The sequence below is a fragment of the Lytechinus pictus genome, chromosome 7, assembly GCF_037042905.1.
Source record: "Lytechinus pictus isolate F3 Inbred chromosome 7, Lp3.0, whole genome shotgun sequence".
NCBI lineage: Eukaryota > Metazoa > Echinodermata > Echinoidea > Temnopleuroida > Toxopneustidae > Lytechinus > Lytechinus pictus.
In genome coordinates this window covers 39448151-39470975 of record NC_087251.1, presented here as the reverse complement: position 1 = coordinate 39470975, position 22825 = coordinate 39448151, and the positions used below count along the sequence as shown (strand labels likewise).

Here is a 22825-nt window from a genome sequence, read left to right as displayed (position 1 = left end):
AATGAAACAGCCTCATTACTTACACATGTCTATGATACAATTGAAACCTCTCAAGAATATGGGGCAATATATATTTCAGTTAACTGTATAGGAGAGGGGAGGGGGGTGTTTCACAAAGATTTAAAGATAGATACCAGTTGTAGTAACAATTTTAAAAGTTTGAAGAGAATCAAGTAAAATTACCACCTAAAGTGTCTGTATGTATAGATAAAAAAAAATATGTGCCAAATGGCTCTTGAAGAAAATGTGTAATTGCTGAGAAATGAGCAAAATAAGCACAGAATTCCATCAAATGTCGGATATTTTTCCAAGCAATATTAATAATATGTCCCACATATGCTTTTCTGTGGTAGTGATCATCAGAATTATCAGTTTTGAGCTAAGATTTCATTATTTCACAAGGATAAGTTCACATTAATGTACCAGATCTAGATATGTGATAATACAGTGACAATTAACCTTGACTTAAAAGACTTTCTCAAGATTGCTGCAACTACTTTCTTTTACCTTTAAATCGTCACAATTTCCCAGTTGCATGTGTTATAAAAATAAATCATAACCGAGGATCTGAGCTACTGTAAACAGTATTAAATCAATGATATCTATGCATATATGTACATCACTTGCTAAGCATTTAAGCATGGCTTAAATTAGGTCACACTTAACTCTTTGTGACCCCCCCCCCCCCCCTGATTTGAGTAACAAACTTAATCCTGATCCATATCCTAAAGAAAAAGGCTGATTATCTGTTGAAACATTTTAGTCATTACATGTCTACGGACATCAGTCAAGAAAAGTCTAAACAAACATTTCAGCAATACCGGGGTTGATAGTGAAAGCTAAATATTGTATCGGAGATTACAGCAAAATAAAATTACTACTTCATGAATAATTCTGAATAAATGAACTAACAATTCAATTCATGGCAAAGAAAACACAGAGTACAGTTTTAATGTACAGACATTTTATTTCTTACAACGGATAAACAAAACGTAAACAATACATTTTACTTCAATAGAATGCAACAATTAAAATAATTTTGTTTTATTGATAATGAAAACAAGTATTCTTCCATTTTAATTTTATTCTCCACAAATACACCTGGGACAGCTTTTTTCTTCAAGATAACTATGGAAGGTATAAAGCTCTTGGTGTACAAAACTTATATCACTTTGCAGACAGAGGGAGATGTATTCATATTGGGAAATTAAAATAATGACAATTCAAATCCACTTCTCCAAAATACATTTGGGAGACACTGGCAATGGATTGTATTACCATGAGTAACTTTCCAATAATGAAATACGGGGGGGGGGGGGCATTTCATAAAGCTGTTGGTTTAAAGTTGTGCATGACTTTACACATGCATGGCGGCCTGTTCTCGTGCTTAATGATATATCCTTACTGTGCAGCCCCGGAGGCCACTTCCATTGGCGAGTGGATACCATGCGCGACCATGGGGTCTCGAAAAGCACCCTAAACAAGTATTTTCCATATTCTGAAAATGCACCCCTTAACAAGTATTGGCGTGTGAAAACCTACCCTTATCAAGTGTTGGAAACAAAACTATACTATTGGCAAGTATTTCCTGAATTAAACCCTTAAACAAGTACAGCGATATTTTAGTTACGTGTCGGTCGTCGTTTTACCATTACCTACATAAAATCAGCTCTAAACACCTAGTGTTGATGGGGCAAAAAGTACATCCTTTATAAAACATTTTAGTATTTTTTATACCCTCGCAAATTTGACCCTAAACACGTAGCTTTTTGGTCGCGCATGGTATCCACTCGTCAATGTAAGTGGTCACTCCCGGGCTGTGCAGCTGACTTGGCTCTTAAGAACGTGTTCCAGTCCTGCATAAAGTCATACACAACTTAATAACACACCCCCCAGGGATAAATCAGAAACTGTGAGACCCAAGTCAAGAGACAGCCGGACAAAAGTTTCAAATTTGACCCTAAAGCCTGCCGTCGATCCATCCATACTCAAGTTCGGTGTTGACCAATTGGCATTGTTTTTGGTTAAGTTTTACATCAGCACAGCACCAAAATCACACTGGCCCGAATTCACAAAGGTGGTTTTGAAAACCCACGGTTGAGTCCATGGTTTATGCAGATTTCCTGTATAAATTATTCTTATTTACCTCGTATACTAAAAAATGTCCAATGCTGATGCGCGCTTTTGCCAGTGCGCCAAATTGACGCCTGTTGCCGTGGTTATCCACGCTATTTTATTCATGAGTCCACTGTTTTGAATAATGAGTCCACTCTTCAAACAGTGGACTCATGAATAAAATTGCGTATCTAATCATGGTGACAGGCATCAATTTGGCGCACTGTGACAAAAGAGCGCACCAGCATTGGACATATTTTACACACGCGCTAAATTATCAAGCGTAAATTATACAGGAAATCTGCATAAACCATGGATTCAACCGTAGGGTTTCAAAACCACTTTTGTGAATTCGGGCCAATGAGACCAATCTTGGGACAAGTTTGGCTTAGTGTTGAGCTATGGGACTGGGAGGCAATGTATATTGGTTCCAACATGTGGATCCCATTTCATATAACTTGTAATTACAACAAATTTGCAATAACAGTTAAAACCTTCCGAAATCTGCCAATCTGATTGGCTGAAAGTAAATTTGTTAAAGAAATACAACTCTTTATGAAATGGAACCCAGCACCAACACCAAACTTGAAATCACAAATATATACCTGACATAATTTTATAATTCAATTATTCATTGTTACTGGCTCATTCTCTTTACACATAATAAAAAGTCTCCATATGGAAAGTATTCGAGATTTTCAGCATCTGAAACCAAAGTTTTAAAAGAATTTTCCATAACACAAATATAGAAAGATCACTGATGACGTCTTGCATCTATTTCATAGCCAGGTGCAATAGATCAAATATGAGGGTCTGGGGGCTGTTTCATAAAGCTGTTTGTAAGTTAAGAGCGACTTTAAGAACGACTAGTGAACCTTTCTTACGCGCTACATAATCATCAATAAACATTTGATGGTGAATATCATTTACCACAAGAAAGGATCACCAGTCGTTCTTAAAGTCGCTCTCAACTTACGAGCAGCTTTATGATGCACCCGCCTGGGCTCCATAACACAAAGCTAAGCAATTGATCCTAAAACAAATTTTCATGACTGATTGCATTGACCATAATGTAGAATGAATCACAAACATCAATTGTATGATCAGTCACTAAGCATTAAGTAACAGGACCCTGGAGAGTTCAACACATGGAATGGGCCCTGCACTCTGAAGCTGGAGATCGTAACTGCAGTATGAAAACTTTTCTTTAGATTCTTTTTTTAAAGTCTCTACCACCTACATTCGACTGAAGGCAATAAATGATAGTCTAGACAACCATTACATTATATAAGGAAAATAATACTACGGTTCATGTATTATTATTATACGGGTTTATAATCTAGTTTGGTTTCCAGTTTCTTGTTATCTGAGACTTTCCTGACCGCCTTCATGAAGTCCTCGTCCACCACATACTCTCGTTCTGCCCTGATAGCAAACATACCTGAAAGATAACGATAATGACCATTTGAATGCAACAGGTTAACATTATTTTCAAAGTTTATGCTACAATAACACAACACTAACCAATGATATTCCATTCAAAATAACTTAATAGCTTTGATTGGTCTGGGGTTGTTTTTTGTCTATGTAATTGTAGCACTAGCACGATTACCTGATAATTTGTTATGAATGCAGGCTACATTTATAGGCCGCAGAGGAATGTGCCCACAAAAAGTCACTCTATTTCATATATTTGGTATGAATGTCATCTTTTTTGCACAATCTCCTATGGCACCTTCAGGTAAAACTATAAAAACAAATTGATATTGATGTTGATCTTCTGGGTCTATATTTTGTGAAATAAATAATCCAATATCATGAAAATGAAAATTATGTACAATCCCACTTCTATAGCATTTTCATACAATGATGAAAGCTATGTCAATGATTTTTTCCTTTATTTAACCCTAAATAGACTGGGCTATTTCAACGCCTAAGAAGATGGGGGGGGGGGCTGATTCTTCTTATGGTTAAGGGAGGGTTTTATATTCCAACAATAAATTTTATAACCTTTATTTTATCTTTAAAAGTAGTTCAAATATTCTGGTACAGAATCTTCAGAAAATAATTTGATGTTCCTTTGAAAATATACACTTCTTACAGATAGGCAACCTCAAAACACAATGCCAATCTGGAGACCACCTACAGTAAGCAGATGCATAAAAACAACCCAGAAATCACATTGAGTCTCCTATTTACCTGCTTCTGTACAAACGTTCCTGAGATCAGCACCATTGAATCCATCTGAGAGCTTCACTACAGCTTCAAAATCTACAGGGAAATGCAGAGTAAAAAGAATCTTATCTTAATAAGAAAAAAAAAACATAGAGGAGTATTCCAACTATCAAGCATCATTGTATGTTCATCATTGCATCATCTTAGATATAATTTGTGGCATCTAGGTTACCAACAGACCTGCCAACCTCTGGGAATGAAAAATTGTATTTTTCCCCAAAAAAGTGTATTTCATAATAAAATGCATGGCGCACTCGCTCATCGTGGCGCTCAAGCTGCATGCAAGCTAAAATGCGCACTGCTCTTGCAGATGAAAAAAAAAAACATTTAAACATGTGTATATCTCACCCTGGTTTTAACAAAATGATTGAAAAAAAAAACAAGTTACCTGAAATTACATTGATCTAATAACCATATTTGTGTAAGCTTTATGAAATAGAGACATATAGAGATGATTTTTCTCAATAAATAATAAATTACGATTTTTTAAAAAATATTTTGGTTGCAAAAACGTACTAAATACGCCAAAAACGTACTGGTTGGCAGGTCTGTACTAACCACAAGAAATTCTACTCACTTAAATCAAGAGCCTTGTTATCTTTACTCTGCAATTTTTTTTCGTAATTGCTATTTTTGGGCCCTGTCTAGATACCCCCCCCCTCCACATCTGTAATGCGAAAAGATCAGGGCGCAATATTTCCCGACTTTCTTCAAGTCTCGCACCACTTTTAACCCCACCCCAGCTATCCAATTTCATATTGCACATTAAGGGTTGACTCTATAAGAATACATCAACACATATATGCATTTATGTCCTTAGAAGTCAATACTGTTTGCGTCTTAACCTCATTGTTACAAAAGGTTGTCACTAAAACAGGTCTTTACTGTATGTGGTTTTCTTTAACTGATAGCGAAATAATGTAATGAGCGCGTTATGACATGTCATACCTATATCGCCATGCTTTGTAATGGGAGCTGCATGGATCTTTAGAATCTCCAGTCTGGCTTGCTCATTAGGAAGTGGAATTTCTGAAAGAGAAGAAAAGTATGAAACAGTCATGAAAATTTCGAATTTTTATGTATTAGCGAGCCAATTAGAGATTTCTTTTTTGTTCAGTTGATCTCAACTTATAAATAGCTCTTTTATTTAAAGTTGAAATATGATCAAATGTACATAGACTACTCATTTCTCAGAATATGTTTGAAAACCTAGTTTAAGTGCACATAGTTTAGTTTTTGTGTAATCACTGTGAATTGAAAATTACCTCATATTAATCCTGAGTATTTTTGTTAAATCTGTTAAATCTCACTTGCAAGCATGAGCTATCTCGGAGGTTGTGGACTCGCAGAGAAAAGTAGACCTCCCATTATAATGAATACCAGCGACACATGTATTGGGAAATGCATGAATAGCACAAAAGCACACTCCTAATTTTCACCCTCCAAAGACATACAAATCAGATTGAAATAGATTTGGATAGCTTACCAATCTTCCTATCAAGTCTACCCGGTCTAAGAAGAGCAGGATCTAACGTATCAGGTCTGTTGGTTGCCATAATGATCTTTACTTTACCGAGAGTGTCAAAACCATCCATCTGATTCAACAACTGTGGAGAAGAATAATAATGCATGAGATTTGTAGAGCGCACTTTCCATCTTGATTAGATGCTCAAGGCGCTTCAGAGCAGAACAACAAAAGCTATTCACATATAATAAATGTCTGAACAATAATTCAATGTCTATCAAAAAGCACTCTTATACAGGTATGTTTTCAGGTTGCCCTTGAAGGTGGTCACTGAAGTCTGGGTTTTCAAACTCTGTCGGAGAGAATTCCACAGGTTAGACCCTGCATGAGCAAAGGCCCGTTCCCTGCATGATTTCTTAGCAACTGGAATTTGTAAGAGATTAGAGGATGAGGATCGTATATTTTTTTAGGGTTGGTAATTATGCATCAAAGACCTATTGTAACTGGGGGAAGTTCCATTGACGATATGAAACAAAAAGGATTTTAAAGATTTTAAAGAATAAAACAAACATCAACCAATGATCTTAGAAGAAAGGTTTAAATGCTGTCCAGTGCATTTGCAGCATGAAATGATTCCATGAGGGATTTTTTTTTCTTCAAAATTGATTGTCACCATATCATCATATATCTAAATTTGGTACATTTACATAAAACCCAGCTTGAAATCATTCAAATCTAAGCTGGAAATCTATCACACTGGAAATTGGCAACAAACATGAGCACATACAGGAGACTGTATCTTATTGCTTGAAAAAAAAAGACCCTACAATGACATTGCTCCAGTAACAATTGCTCCGCTGTAAATTACACACACTAATTGAATGACCAACTTCAACCCTGGATTTAACACTATACCCTATCCCAAACCTAACATAAAACCCTATTGCAACCCTGGCCCTTACCCTATATCTTGGACGAAATAAAGCACAGAGCAATTGTAGCCGGAACACATGTCGCGTCACCTATCAACGATATAGCTTCTAGCATTTCTATATTTCTATTTCTGATGTATTCATGTATGTATTAAATTGTTATTTATTAGTGATTTGTGTCCTCAATGTGATACATTCCCATGCATATTTATGTTCACTTATGGGCAATTCCATAAATGATCAACCTTTTTGTACGTCTGACCCCTATTTTCTCAAGCCTTACTTCACTTCTTAAGCTCACCGAGTTATGGTTCTTTGAGAACATTACAGACTGTCAAAAGAGCAAGAAATTAGAGACAGAAAATTTCATTAAGGTCCCACATATAGGGGGTCAGACGTACATATTTTATGGAATTGCCCTTATGCTATGTATAGAAATGTATGTTTTTAACGATCACATGACAATAGAATAAACTGAATTGAATTGAATTAGCAAAACACTAGGCATACCTCCATAAGAGTTCTCTGGATCTCTCTATCAGCCGAGGTGCCTTCTGAGAATCTCCTACCTCCTATAGCATCGATCTCATCCATGAAGACAACACACGGTTCATGATCCCTGGCGTAGGCAAACATCTCCCTGATCAGCCGGGCACTCTCTCCAATATACTTGTCTACTATAGCACTGGAAACAACCTGGTCAACAACAAAAAAGGCGAGTTACAATCGGAAAATCGCCTTAGAATATATTGAATGAACTTTACAAGGTTCATGATCTCTAGCATACACTAACATCTCCCTGATCAGACGGGCGCTCTCACTAATATACTTGTCTACTTTAGCACTGGAAACAACCTGGTCAACAAAAAAAAGGTGATTTACAATAAAGAGGGAAAATATCTATGAATATCTTGTTTTAGTTTTATTCTATGAATTCTATGAAGTTCATGATCCCTAGCATTCGCCAACATTTCTCAGATCAGACGGGCACTCTCACTAATACACTTGTATACTATAGCACTGAAAACAACCTGGTAAATAAAACAAAGGTGTGAAGATAAGTGTACAAATAATAATAACTCTGTAAAATTTTCAGGCTGAAGATGAGGTTGATTACCTTGAAACACGCTCTATATTATGTCTTTTTCATTATTTTTGTCTTCAAGAAATTATTGTGCTGTTCTTTTTATTTAAAAAAGGTCGATTTATGGTTTTACAAATATATCATGTCAATACCATGGTCTATTTTAAAAGATTCCTTGGATTTTAAAGAAATCTAAGTAATCAAAAATTTGCTGCATATGATTGAAGCCATACAGGATTTCAAAGAAATATTACCAGTAGATCAAAATACTTATATAACATGTGAATGAAGTTCTAAGATAAAAGTTACAACATCAACATGTCTTACAATAACAAAGATGTGATAAACTGACACACTGCATTATACAATATTATATACCTTGAGAAAATTTGCATCCAGCTGACTGGCAACTGCCCTCGCAAGCAAGGTCTTCCCAGTTCCTGAAATTATTAAAATTAGAGATATTGAAAAAAAAATTAAACAGTGCATTTGATCACAATTCATACAATTCCCACATGTGGAACCACATCACTGACTGAGATATGGAAATGATGTTTTCTTTTATTATTATTATTCTTTTTGGTTTGCGCTGACCATAGAAAACGCAATGTCTTTGCACCTAACCTGAATCTATATATGAGAATGTACTGCCCAACTATGGCAAAAGGAAGCAAGTGACACATCAGTCAAATTTGTTGTTTCTGAAACACCCTTTGTATGTTGCAATATCAGGCAAAATTTGGGGAAGAAATTATCATTCTATGAAAAGATATTGAAAAAAATATGCTGTTAAATTGCATTGATGCCTATGTAAATGATGAACACACATTGTTCACTTACAACAAATGATACTTTTGTAACTTGCTTCCTTTTGCCAAAGTATGGCAGCATAGACAATGATATGAATGTTTGCTGAGGGGGAACATGGAGCACATTGTATGTTGACTAACAAAATAAAATACTTCAGGGGTAATGAAACTAATGTGCAGTGAAATACAATAGATATATATTCAGAAGAAAAAATAAGACATAACATATATGTATATATATATATATATATATATATGTAAACAATAAGCAAACAATATGGGAAAGGAAGAGTGAAAAAGAAAGAGAAAAATAAAAAGAAAGAAAAAAAGAGAGAAGAGGAAGGAAAGATCAAACAAAACAAAGCAAGAAGAATGATAGAATTTAAAGAAAGAAGAAACAAAATAAATTAGGACTATATGTACATCATACTATTTACCTGGTGCACCATACAACAGACAGCCTTTGGGTGGTGTGATTCCAACTCTTTCAAACAGTTCCGGATTCAACAGCGGGAGTTCGATAACCTAATAAATATAAGTAGATATGTGTTGTAGTGCCTTGATGCTCGGCCTTGGCCTTAAGGCACCTTAAGGCCTACTTATAAGGCGGTGCTGCACCAGCCCGAGTTTGCTCAATCTCGAGATTTTAGCCCGATCGGTCCTCTTCGCGATTTACCTCGAGATTTGGGAAACCCTGTCTCCACCATCGCAAGAAGAGCAGTTCCTGCTCGAGCGAGGCATCGATGCAATATGGTCTGACGCCGTGAATAGATAATCCCAAGAGCGTCTGCACTTGCGAATTAGCGGGATAATTTGTAAAATAGCAAGCTATTTTGCAAATAATCCCAAATTGACTTGGGATTGCAATCTCGAGATTAATCCTGTGAACTAGCGCAATAATTGCGTCTCCATTACAAATAATCTCGAGATTGTTCAGATCGGGATAATTTGCTGGATCAGAAATAGCGAGCTAATTTGAAAACTTGGGCTGGTGCAGACAGCCCTTTTCGAAGCCTTGGTATTTTCAAGGCATTTTTTGAGGTACTTTTATTTGTTTTGATGTAAGTAATTATGTTTAAATTGTTCTGTATATTTAATGACAATGGCCAATGATACCAGTCAGCATTAGTAGTAAGTGTACATGTAACAAAGAAAACAGCAGTGATGAAAAATAACATTATTGACATTGATAAAAAGTGATAATGTGTTTTAATCATGACTAATGGAGATAATGACAATAATAATAATAATAATCTGGGTACCCATTTAACACCTGGGTAGAGGTGGCAAAGTGTGGCAAAGGATGCTAGGCAGCGGTGGGATTCAAACACAAAACCCTCAGATTACAAGGCGAGAGTCAGAACCGCTACACCACGACGCTTCCACATAGTAATAAGAAAGCTGGAAACCAGTAATTTGGAGGTAAAACTTTTATGAGTCCCAGAACATATATCAGTAATAACAAAGCTAAAAATGAGTAATTTGGAGGTAAAATTTTGATGAAACTTAGTGCTAGGAAAAATGGAAAATCCACAAATTATATCAACATAATATCCCTAAATCCTCATTTCATTCCAGGCCAAAAACTCTATAACATCCCTAAGCATATGTATATCTTTAGATATTTTAGCGAAGCAGTTATTATTACAATACCTAAAATATCAACACAGAAATTGCACAGAATTTAATGATAAAAAATATAAACAACAGTTAGCAGAATCGATAAAATTGAACATTTCAGAATTGATAATTTGTACCTCTCTGAGTTCTCTGATCTGTTCAGCTAGACCACCGATGGCTGAGTAGGAGATATCACCAGGATCTTCATGAGACATGTTATACACTAATGGATCAACCTCACGGGGTAGGTACCTGGTAAGTTAACAATGAATAAATAAATCTAAGAAACGATCTATACAGCAACACAAAACTATACTGTACTTCATGACAGTAAATGTACTGATTGGTGGTTTGTAATTCTGGTTCCAAATTTTCCCTCAAAATTGCAACAGATCAAGAAAACAAACTCACAGACAGCTTGTTATAAGCTAAAAATAATCCTTGCATCTGATTGGCTCAGAGCAACATAGGGAAATATACTCACTGGTTGTTTCATGAAATCCCCCCCCCCCCCCCCGAATAACTTGAAATTACAGTGTAATTTTATTTCTTAGTCTAATGTTAGGTCCTAATATGAGTGACAGTCTTGATCATTAAAACTAAAACCAGTGATATTTCATGATATGCAAAGGTTAATGACTAACAATTCACATAAAAGGCAAACATAAAACTAATAACATTTAATAAGTCCTTTCATCTAACAAAATAAACAATTAACAACAATCATATGTTACATAACACTTTCAATTAGATGTCTCACAGATACAATTGTTCCATTTGTTTGTCAATCAGTGCTAATTTTATAAAATAATTAAACCAAAAAAATCTCTAAAATGTGTAGAGGACATAAAAGTATACATGAAATTTATAAATGAAATGCATATTTGAATGCAAATATTTCTCACCTCATGATAGTCAATGTTGTCATATCGAGAGCTACCCTTGTACCCTGCTTGAGCTTCGTTTTATCAAGACCTCGTCTGCAGCCTACCACATAGCGAGGCCCATTCGTTGCCTTTACAATGACTGCAAAAAAGATAAACCAAAATCAAGTTATACCTTGTTTCATACATGTACCATGCATTATATTAAACAGAACATCGAACTTCTCCATGTAATTTATGAAAAATGGATAGAACAGAAAGAGGGAACATGATTTTAATTCAAAATCATATGATTTTATGATCTAATTGTGCATTCAACTGCGCATATGGATTTAACAACAAAAAATAACATGCAAAATAGAGATGTGTTACTTACATTTTTCTTCAGTCAGTTGCTTCAAGACCTCACCTACAATCTGAAATTATTGATAATTGTTTTATTGTTAATTTACAATCAGACTATTCACATATCCAACACAAAGCAAAATAGATACATTTACATTATCATTTCATTAATACTTGACGTATGGCTCAATAGCAAAATTAAAACTTCCAATAGTATTTTTGCCCAAGAAAGATATATGGTGTAGGCCTACTGTGAAACCTACTACACTAATAGTATATCTATTTTAATATTTTTTAGTTTGTAATAAAAACTATGTGTAGTTCACCAAAGTTTTAGCACAAAAAAGAAAACGAACATTACTTACATTTTGCACAAATCATATTACAAAATAATTTTCCACTTAATTTACCTTTTCACTTTATTTAAAAACTATTCAACTCAATAATAGTTATAATAGTGTGGTAACTGCACTGACTCTATTTCATGAAAAAAAAATACTCTTAAAATCAGTTATAATTTCAAGCTTGTCTCTACATTTCAAAGCCTCCCTTTCTTCTATTTTCTAAATGAGATTTATAAATCAAATTTAATAATATAATTACCTGACCAACACTCTGTAGAGCCTTCAGATCATTTTCAGACTTGTCATATTTCTTGGTTAGCTCCTTCAGATGCTCTCTCACTGCAGTTTAAAGAAAAATAAATTCAATCGGTTTGCATATTGTGTCCATCCACATCCACACAACCTGGGAACAATGCAATTATGCAATTCATTTATTCTCTTTTAATCATTTCATATTTACAATCATAGAAAATTTATATTTTACCACATAGGCCTACAAATAAATCAACTTGCAAAATATAATAACAGCAACAAGGTCTACAATACATAAAACATGTACACACTGAAACTAACTTAGTGGTCATGGATGGCATAACTAATATTTTAGAAGTCTGTTTTATCCATTTTTAATGTGTTTTTTTTCGGGCCACCACCAAAAAAGTTAATGCAGAGCCTTGAGACTGAGTCTGAGAGAGGTTACATCAGAAACTTTTTTTACTGTCAGTTTTATATTCTGTAATTTTATTTCCAGGAACACAATTAACGTTCAACTAGCTCATAACAATAGTAAATTTCAGTACATGATTAAAAATAATCATCATACAATATTAGAAATACAATATCAGAGTGAAAGAGAAAAAAAAAGACTAAAAATGAAATAACACCAGCTAAGGGGCCGGGCCCGGGGCCGGGGATTATCAAAACAAAAGAAATCGGAAATAAACATGATTTTTATTTGATTCACTGATTCAATCAATCAAAATCATTGTATTTTTGTTTTGGTCCAATAATGCTAACGCCTTAAGTGTCCGATATTTGGGCACTTTACTCTACATAATTGAGAGTAGACTAATACAGCACAAATCTATCTAAAATAATCTAGGCCTAGCCCTAGTGCCATATTGCCTAGGCCTAGCCTATCTTTGTCCCCGACAGCTCAGCGAGGGACTACAGTCACCAACCGCTGAGATCATAAAGAGGACCGTGACTTCGCAGAAAACAAGACTTGAACTCGGATATTCAGAACAACTTTTAAAAGATACCAAGTTGAGAAAAGTCGTATAAAAATATATATTAGTAATCAATAAAATGTACAAAAGCCAATAACACTCACTTTCTTTCAATCGGGCATCTAATTCCTTGTGTTCAAGCAATTTCTTCCGGTAATCGGTTATTGCTTTTTCTCTAGGATCCGCCATGATGAATGTATGACTAGCTGTGAAAATGTTTATGATACTCCGCAGAGGGCGATCTTTCCTTCAAAAGATGTCTTGAAAAAGTTGAGTTTCATTCAAACTCAACTTTTTCATTCAACGTGTGGCATATATTTCTGTGCGTGATTTCATGCATAGAGATATCCTATTTTTTATCCTATTTTTTTTCTTCTTCTTCTTCTTCGTCTTCTTCTTCTTCTTCGTCTTCTTCTTCTTCTTCTTTTTCTTTTTCCTTTATATAGATATCATAAATGAAACTTGATTATAATGTCTACATCTAAACCGCAGGCTGGGGCTGAAGGGGGGCCCCCACTTTTTCAATAATTCTGTACAAAGAAGTAAAATGAACATCTAATTGTTATGTTTTTATAGATGGCCAGACAAGGGTAAGCCTGCTAGTCATAAGGACCACAAGTCATAATACCAAAAATCCTATACCTAGTTCGCTAGTCATAATAGGGAAAAGGGCCGGGTCACTATATCATAAGGACCATGAGTCATTATGTTCGCCAGTCATAATAGAGGAAGAGGGTCGCTAGTCATAATAGCAGAAGGGGTTCGCCAGTCACGTTAGGAGATGAGGGTTAATTTGAGACGTATCAAGGACGTGGGGGGGGGGGCATGATGCCCCCTTCTGATCTCGGCAGCCGTTCGCGCGGTCGCGCCGAAATTTGGCACGCACATTCTGACGACATAAACTACAAGCCAGTATAGAACAGAAATCTTGAAAATAATTATTTTTATTTATTATGAATAAAATATACAAATTCATTTGGGAAAAACAATATTTTCAAATTCAACACCCAATTTCACTTCGAATTTCCTCTTTTTTTCTCCAAATGCCATCTTTGTAATCCAATTTAAAGGTTCCCACAAAGAAAAATTGCGAAAGCCAATTTTTTCAGTATGTATTTCTTTGTTTTTAGAATTTCTTATGTATTTCTTACTTTCTTATCTTTTGTTTTTCATTTGTATTTAATGGAAATAATTACAGACCATTTAAGAACTAAATTAAACCTTAAATTAATTAAGCAGACCACTTAAAACGGAAAATAAACACCCTTTTATGAATTTCATCTACCGAACACTTTGTACACAAAGTTACAAAAATGAGCCATTTTCGGCATGTCATTATCTCGTGAAAAGGCATGACCTGACGTCGCGACGCTATACCCGTATACGTCGCGAATTTGGTCTCAAAAGTTGCGGAAGACTTTTAAAAAAGTCCTAAAATTTTGCGGCGCTATCTTTTTGTGTTTTAGAAATATCGCACGAATTTCCTTGGAGGTGCTGCGTGTATTATTTTCCATATAGCTAGCACCCCCTGGAAATCTGGTAGGTATGATAAATGACAGAAATATAATGAAAATAAACGACATTTCGCGCTCGCATTATTAGCGCACGCATGTTTATTCATATACACATCTTTTTTTTTTTTTTTTTTTTTTTAATGTGCTTAAATTGTAAAGTTTTATATCAGGACTCCTTAACATAAAAGTTAGCGATTAATCGTTATTTGAAAGATCAATTCTGATTGGTTCATATTCAGTCTACTGAGCAAAATGTGCATGCAACTTGATCTTGATAGGCCAATTCATTTACCGATTGATCGCTAACCTTTGTGTTAACCTAGCTCAGTCTGTCAGCCATGTCATCACCCCCACTGAAAAAAATCGTTCCCAGTGCCCTGCTGGCGAACCTCTTTTACTATTATGACTGGCGACCCTCATCTACTATTATGACTGCATGGTGAACCCCTTCTACTATTATGACTGGAGACCGTCATCTACTATTATGACTGGCGAACTTTATGATCAACAAAACCTTATCGACCCTCTTCCTTGATTATGACCAGTCAGTGACCCTCATCTTTGATTATGAATGGCGACCCTCATCGTTGATTAAGACCAGCGACCTCTATGAACATAGACCTTATGAATAGCGACCCTTATGACTATTATGACTTGCGGTCCTTATGACTATATTATGACCAGTGGACAATCAGGCGCGTAGCCAGGGGGGGCGGTCGCGCCCCCCCCAAAAAACGTCCCCAAAAAGAAAAAAAAAGAAGGGAAAAAGGAAAAGGGAAGGGAGGAAAGGGAAGAAAGGTAGCTTTGTCGTTTTTTTTCTTCTTTTTATTCTTTATTTTTTTTCTCAAAAGAGAAACTCCTTCACTCTTGCTTTAAATTTATATATGAATTTTGCTTCCGCGCTGCGCGCGGTTAAATGACAATATTGAAGTTCTCCCTTGTTTCCCCCACCCTTTCTCTAACTCTGCTTTTCCACCTCAGCTATATGTGTTTCTTGCCAGTTAAAGTTCAAATGTATAGATTAGGGCATGGAATTAGAGTAAGGTTAGGCCGAAGTATATGAAGTTATCTTTTTTTTATTGATCGCGCAACTTCTGGGTCGGCTCCGGGCGGGTAAAATCTTTATATCAATTTCTGCCGTCACCTCCATAAAGTCAACTTCTCCCGCTTTTCAGGTCATTACTAAACAACCATAATTTGGGGCAAACAGGTTCCTAATTGAAGAGGAATGTATAAAATTCGTGTCGTATTAAATAAAAAAGTACAATATTTTTTTTTCAAATTCTATTAATCTTCATGTTATTTCCCTGCACATTCATCTCCTGTCCTGTTTTGCGCCCTCAGTTTGAAATTTTGAATGACACTTAGGTTTCTTTATAATTCAAAATGAAGCGCTTCAGGATAAGTCAAAGAAATTAGGCATCCTTTTTTATATTATTTTAATAAATCACAGAAGTTTCAACTTTTTGCGCACTATTTTCCTTGTAATGAAGTTCAATAATCTTAGGAAATCAATTGAATTAGAGCCGATGGGGTATTAGATATATCTGCATTTGATGAAACGTCCGCCCTTTGAAATTTCAGAGTTTTATTGCTTCCTCCCGGCATATACACTTCTTCTCCTCTGTTTTGCGAGTTAAAGATATGCACTGTCGCTAAATTGTTTGTAATCAAATCTGATATTTCCAAGGGAAGTATTCAATATATCTTTGAGAATACCCTTTTCTCGGGACCCTTTTCATGGCAAAAAAATTGATAAAACGCTTTAGCTTCCGCGCTTCGCGCGGGGTTATAATGATTTTAATTTCCTCCATTGTATTCCTTTTTGTGCGTTCACAATCACTTTTGAAAACAAGTTCAAAATCACAATAAAGTCAACTGAATTGGAGCTGATATAGGTACTAGAGACAAAAGAGACGGCTCCTTTTAATTTTAATTTATGAAACACCAAAAGCTTCGCGCTTCGCAAGGGAGGGGGAAACTCCCCCTCCCTGCACCCACCCCCCTAGGGAGCGCGCTTCGCGCGCTCTTTAAGTGTTGGCACGCTTTGCGTGCATTTACCGCCCCCTCCAAAATGAAATCCTGGCTACGCGGTTGTGGACAATATGACTAGCGGGTGGACACAGCCAGACCAGCCCCCTCCCCACATTATAAAACTGTTTCGCAGCCCCTGATATAATTTCTAAATAAATAAGGTGATTATTAGTTGGAAACCTGTAACGTCAAGTTTCATGATATTTGGTAACAAAATTAAAATGGGCTGTGTTCAGGTGAAAAACATGCCAGTCGCACGCCTAGGTACAAATATTTTATTTTATTATTTTTATTTTTGGGTATATCACAGGTTAGTTGACACTATAATTTATGCACCAAATATTCATTTGGCAAAGTAAAGGCCTATATACAAAATGGAAATTAGACCAAGTGGGAATGAGACTAAAATGAGTTAGACCAATTCCAGTGCAGACGAAACTAGCGTTAGACCAAATTGATAGTATATACCAATTTTAGACTATATCTGTGTGAGTAGTTCAACTGGCATCAGTGGCATGTCGTGAATCTCCATGAAGCTCTGATTGCAGTTATTATTTAGCGCCATCTTTGAACACATTCATGTCAGTGTAATGCTGCAATGACAGACGTTTGATTTCGGGTCAAGTCCATGCAAGCCACAGCTAGTTTGAATATAAAAATGAAGGAAATAAAGCGAGGAGGGAGAGAAAGAGAGATAATAAATAGAGATTGTACAACTTCAGTGGGAGCTCTCTTATATCTTCACCAAACAATCAGGCCTACAGCTAGCTAGGGATTAGGAACCAAGGGTACAGATAAAAGCGTAAAAATGGCCATCTGAGTATGTATTTTTTAAATGATAACCCCCCCCCCTCTCTCTTTCAAAAACGTTTCCAGCATGGCCCTTGAAAAATACGCAATGAATACAAAAATTAAATAACATCGTACAACATGGTTCCCTTGATAAACTTAGGTTGTTCTCTTACATTTTAAAGAGAGATTAAACAAATTATGCCTCTAAAGGTTTAAACCAAATTAATATCTTTTAAAAAATACATAGATTTCTTTACCATTGCTGTTTAGATTTCAATTATTTTTGTTTGAATCCTATCCCTGAACAGTTCATTTATATAGGAAACCAAACCCAAGAAGAGAAGCAATCTTATTGGAAAAAGTAAAATGCAAGGAGCAATCTAAAACTTGTTTTATCAAAATCGGTTATAGAATAAGCGAGTTATGGAAGTTTTAAAACTCTCCATTTGTTTTGTACACAAATTTTCAGATTTTCCTCATTATCTTTCCAAATGCATCTTGCCTCCTTTTGAGCACAACATATGTCATGGGAAAATATAATTCACACCACATATGTCAAGGTCAGGAGTAGATAATGTGAAATATGTAAAATAAAGGGGGAAATCTGAAAATTTGTGTACAAAACAAATGGAGAGTTGTCCACAATATCAGCCATATTGAAGCACGTTTGCCAATTTTAGGATCCCCATTGAAAGTACAACAAGACTTTTTAATCGTCCATAACTTGCTTATTTCAAAACCAATTTTGATGAAACCTGTTTTAAATTGTTCCTCTCATTTTACTCTTTCCAATAAGATTGCTACTCTTCTTGGGTTTTGGTTTCCTTTAAAGGAGAATGAAACCCTTGAAACCAGCTGAATCCATATAAAAGAGAAAAATCAAAGAAACATATTGTTGAAAGTTTGAGGAAGATTGAATGAATAATAAGAAAGTTATGAGCATTTGAATATTGAGATCACTAATGCCATGTAGATCCTCCCATTGGCAATGCGACCAAGATCTGTGATGTCACACACGTACAACTCCCTTATTACTTTAGTACTTATTTCACTTATATTCTCACTTTTATAGAGTCTATCCATGGAGCTATTAAGATAGCTCTATGGTCTATCACAAGGTGAGGTGTTCTCTTTATGAGAGGACAAGTACAGAGGTTTCACAACATTATATCATTGATGAATCGTTTGTCATATGATTAGAATATGAGCAAAAAGAGATGTTTTGGGGTATATTTTCAGTGTCCAAAAGGGGAGAGTTGTTCATCTGTGACATCATAGATCTTGGTCGCATTGCCAATATGAGGATCTCCATAGCATTAGTGATCTCGACATTCAAATGCTCATACTCTTCTATTGCTAGTCCTATTTTACTCAAACTTTTGTTGATCTTATTCTTTGATTTTTCTGCTTTCACAAAAGCTGACTTGCTCCAAGAGTTTCATTCTCCTTTAAAGAAAACAGACGATGTCACATATAGGCCTACACACAATCACATGCACACTAACGGTTTCTTTTTTGTCTTTATTTGACTTTTAGAATAAGTCCAATTTTTTAGCTTTGAGAGATAAATCTAAAGTATCAAACCATAAATTTACAGGTTATAATAAACCTGAAAAAAAATCAATTTAGGCCTAATATATTTTTGTGTTGTCAGAATAACGAGCCTAGTATTCGAATCTTTTGAATAATGAACGTCACTTAATGTTTACATTGGTTTAAAAATAGGCAAAAGTAATATTTGAATATATTTAACAGGGGCCGCGAAACGGTTTTCAAAGTGGGGGGGGGGGCTGATCATGCAAAAATCACAATCATATGGTCATTTTTACGGTTTTTTACACGCCAAACCCACCCCCCCCCCCCCGCTTCCACGGCCCCCGTTCAATCAAACCATGTAAAACCATACCTGGCGTCCATTCTCTCTCTCTCCCTCTCCATCGGCATGTTTCCCCAGGGAATTCTTTTTTTTCTCTATATATAGCTCTTGCATGCATGGAGAAAGTGCGCGCTGCATATGCACGCACCTGCCCTGATGATGCACATAAAAGTAACTGAAAATATATGGGGAGAGGAAAAGTGGAAACGGAATGACTATCAAAAGGGAAAAGAAGAATAATAAGGGCCCGCTGGAAGAACAGTTTTCGGAACTGAAATGGCTACCCTGCATGGGTAAATATGCCGTTACACAGTAAAACAAAAATACCACGCTGTTTATACCCTCCACTCTAACAACAAGTTGTTTAAACTTTTACACAATAATTTGTTCAAACTTTTTTTTTGAAATTCTTTAAACGTTTTCAACATCTTGTTAAAAAAAATTTAACAACTTGTTTCAAACTTTAAACAAATGATGTTAGAGTGACGGGCTTAAACAACCTGCTTGAAATTTTAAACAGCGTGTTGTTATATGAAAAAAAAAAGAAATAAGCCTAGAAAAATGTCTTGACCGTGATATACCTTTTTAATCCTGAAATAATTATCGCCCTATATTATATAGGCTATCGCCCAATTCGATACATTAAAAATCACGCGTATTACAAATTAAAAACAAATATCGAATTCCCATGCATGAAAGGACATTTCAAATCATTCTTCATCGTGTCTTTTTCCCCCATTGTTATACCCAGCAAAAGGCATGCATTCCAAATAGCTACTATTGACGAAACACTTCGACGTTTGGATACTTTTACACAATGAATCATTAAAGCAAGCCAGTAGCCGGGGGGGGGGGGGGTTCGGGGGCTTGATCGAACTTCCTAAAATTCTCAAAATCAATTAGGAAAAAATGGGGTTGAAAAGGAGAAAAGAATGGATCGAAACCCAATTGAAAACTCCGGCTACGGGCCTGTAAATCATTGTGTCCCCAGTTTTCCCCCAAAGTATGAGAAAATTAATCCTTATATAGGCCTATTAGGACTATAAGGATAAGTTACAAACTTAGTAAATAAAGAGTGGAGGAAGCAGGAGTTGCATCAGCAGCCCCCGGACATCAGGGTATTTTGGTTAGGGTTTAGGGGAGGGGCCAGTTTTGGTAAAGCAAGGATTTGGTTAGGTCTAATAAAGCCAAAGTACAGACTGAGTCGTAAACGATGATAATTAAAAAAAATTGTGACAAGTTGGGATTGTTTGATTATTATCAAAATTCGATTAAAATATGTGTTATCGATGATGCTCCATCCTTAGTTTTGGCCCAAGTTAAAGGACAAGTCCACCCCAACAAAAAGTTGATTTGAATAAAAAGAGAAAAATCTAACAAGCATATTATAACACTAAAAATTTCATCAAAATGGGATGTAAAATAAGAAGTTTAGCTTAATTTCACAAAACAGTTAAATGCACATCCTGGTCGGTATGCAAATGAGGAGACTGATGCCGACGTCATCTACTCATTATTTATTTTGTATTTCATCACATGGAATCTCCTCATTGCCAAGTGAAACAATGATTAATTCCTCCCCGAACATGTGGAATTAGCATTGTTTAATACCATATGGTTCAGTCAAGTTGGTTCATTGTCAAATCTGTATTAAAAAAAAGAAAAAGAAATATTGTATAACTCAAAGAATGAAAAACAAAATAAATAGTTAGAGAGAGTGACATAATCGTCTGTCTCATTTGCATGTCACTGATTTGTGCATATCACTGTTTTGTGAAAAAATAAGAGAATCTTGCATAAAAATTATATGCATAACTTGAATGTCATAACTTTCTTATTCACATCCAATTTTGATGAAATTTTCAGTGTTATGTTAGTTTGATTTTTCTCTATTTATTCAAAACAACATTTTTGGGGGTGGAGCAGGAGAGTAAAGCCGAATAACCGTCTTTTCTGAGAATTTTGTTTGGAACAATTTCTGATATTTTACTATCATCCCCAGATAGTTTTCGTTCTTGAGAGACATCTAAAGAAAAAAAATACCCCCAAAACTTATATTTCTGCAAAGTTTCAAAACAGTACTAAAGGCCTACTGTCCTTCCAAAGTAATTTATCCAACACCTGCAATGAGCATATTGACACAATTTAGCCGAGAGAATGACTCATTGAATAAACTTTGGAAAGCGCTCGCTGTGAATGAACCAAAATTATGATGTTGAACAATACGGCGCCGAACAAAACTCGCTGAAGTCGAACTTTGGCGCAATGCATAGGCCGTAAAATTGTGGATGTATGAAATTGCATTGGACTTGGCGACGTTGCTGCGCTTGCACAGGTCATTTTGTATAAAACGTTAGTGTTAAAGAAAAACCACCTGCGGAACGGAACACTACCACTTTGCTACGAATATTTTTACAGGATTTAAAGGAGGAAATTATAAAGTCTGGCCCATTCTAGTAATTGGAGGACAGATTGACGAACAAACCAACCCTGCGGATTGGAATTCGGGGCAAGAACGGGATCTTCATCGCGGATTTTACACAGGAATACAGGTACATAAGTTTGTGGAGTCTGCAGCGGGTGATGGTGTCGGTGATGATGGGGTGTGCGTCAGCCGGAGCTGTGGCTGGGTGGTTTTGTGTGTGAAGGGTGCATTTCGCAGGAGTTGGGGGTAATTCCCGTTTATCATGTGCATACGTTTATGTTTGAGGTACCTACAACTACACAAATGAACTGCTTCTGCTAGAGGAAGTATCCTACTAATTATTAAGTGATGTGGCTATAAAATAATGTAGACCTAAGAATCTTTTATATCAGAATTTGAATGTTAATCTCCTGTATGCCAAAATAGAAATCAAATATTTTCTAGATCCAGATTAAATTGCATTCTGCACCTGTATAATGTAATTTTGGTGTATTATCTTCTGAAAGTTGAAAAAAGTCAGGATGAAGCCTAAACTAGATCTTGGGGAAAATCACTAAAATATATAAAGGTAGAAAATGCTGGTGGTGTTGGTTGCTCAGTTTTAATCCTTATCAAATGTAGGACCGAAACATCATTTATCAGACAAAAATCAATATGTTTGTCTCAAAGTAAAAAGCAAAAACTGCATGAATAGATTTACATTAAATCCAATGCCCTCTCATATTTTTGAAGGTATGTGAACTTGTCATGCCCATGGTGAAATGAACAGTGAAAATCACAGAAATTGTCTACATTTGAAATTGGACCAAGTTTATGTTTGGCCAAATTACAGTTGTCATTTATTCAAAGATATGATCAAGAAAATGGGGGCAAAAAATGGGATGGGAAATAATACTAGTATGGAAAACGAGAGAAAGTGAGGGGGGGGGGCATTAAGGAGGCTGGTAAGGAAAACAGAGAGAGTGGGGATTGGAAGGTGGGAGGGAGGGAGGGATGGAAAGGGGGAAGAAGAAAAGGAAGACAAAAAGGAGGAGGAAGTAGAAGATGAAAAGCAGGAGGAGGATGTATGTTTGTCACACATGTATCAGGATAGCATTTAAGATCATATAGGATACTGATTTT

At 35.7% G+C, this 22825-nt stretch overlaps 1 protein-coding gene across 1 annotated transcript; it reads right to left on the bottom strand.

Moving 5' to 3' along the window:
• Positions 1-947: 947 nt before the first annotated feature.
• LOC129264476 (26S proteasome regulatory subunit 10B) lies at positions 948-13281 on the bottom strand. The gene is made up of 12 exons (XM_054902360.2): positions 13167-13281; positions 12093-12172; positions 11521-11560; positions 11166-11286; positions 10398-10512; positions 9078-9165; positions 8210-8271; positions 7258-7443; positions 5837-5957; positions 5299-5379; positions 4315-4386; positions 948-3556 (listed from the first exon to the last, which is right to left on the bottom strand). The coding sequence occupies exons 1-12, from the start codon at positions 13249-13251 to the stop codon at positions 3438-3440; spliced, it is 1170 nt and encodes a 389-aa protein (XP_054758335.1). The 5' UTR covers positions 13252-13281; the 3' UTR covers positions 948-3437.
• Positions 13282-22825: the final 9544 nt, after the last annotated feature.

What these genes read in the sequence shown, in the direction of transcription:
- LOC129264476 (XM_054902360.2), bottom strand. Translation starts at nt 13,251, where the DNA reads ATGGCGGATCCTAGAGAAAAAGCAATAACCGATTACCGGAAGAAATTG. An exon ending in AGATGCCCGATTGAAAGAAA is followed by an intron (nt 12,173 to 13,166) that starts GTGAGTGTTATT and finishes TTTAAACTGCAG; the next exon opens with TGAGAGAGCATCTGAAGGAG. An exon ending in TACAAAGCATGGCGATATAG is followed by an intron (nt 4,387 to 5,298) that starts GTATGACATGTC and finishes ATTTCCCTGTAG; the next exon opens with ATTTTGAAGCTGTAGTGAAG.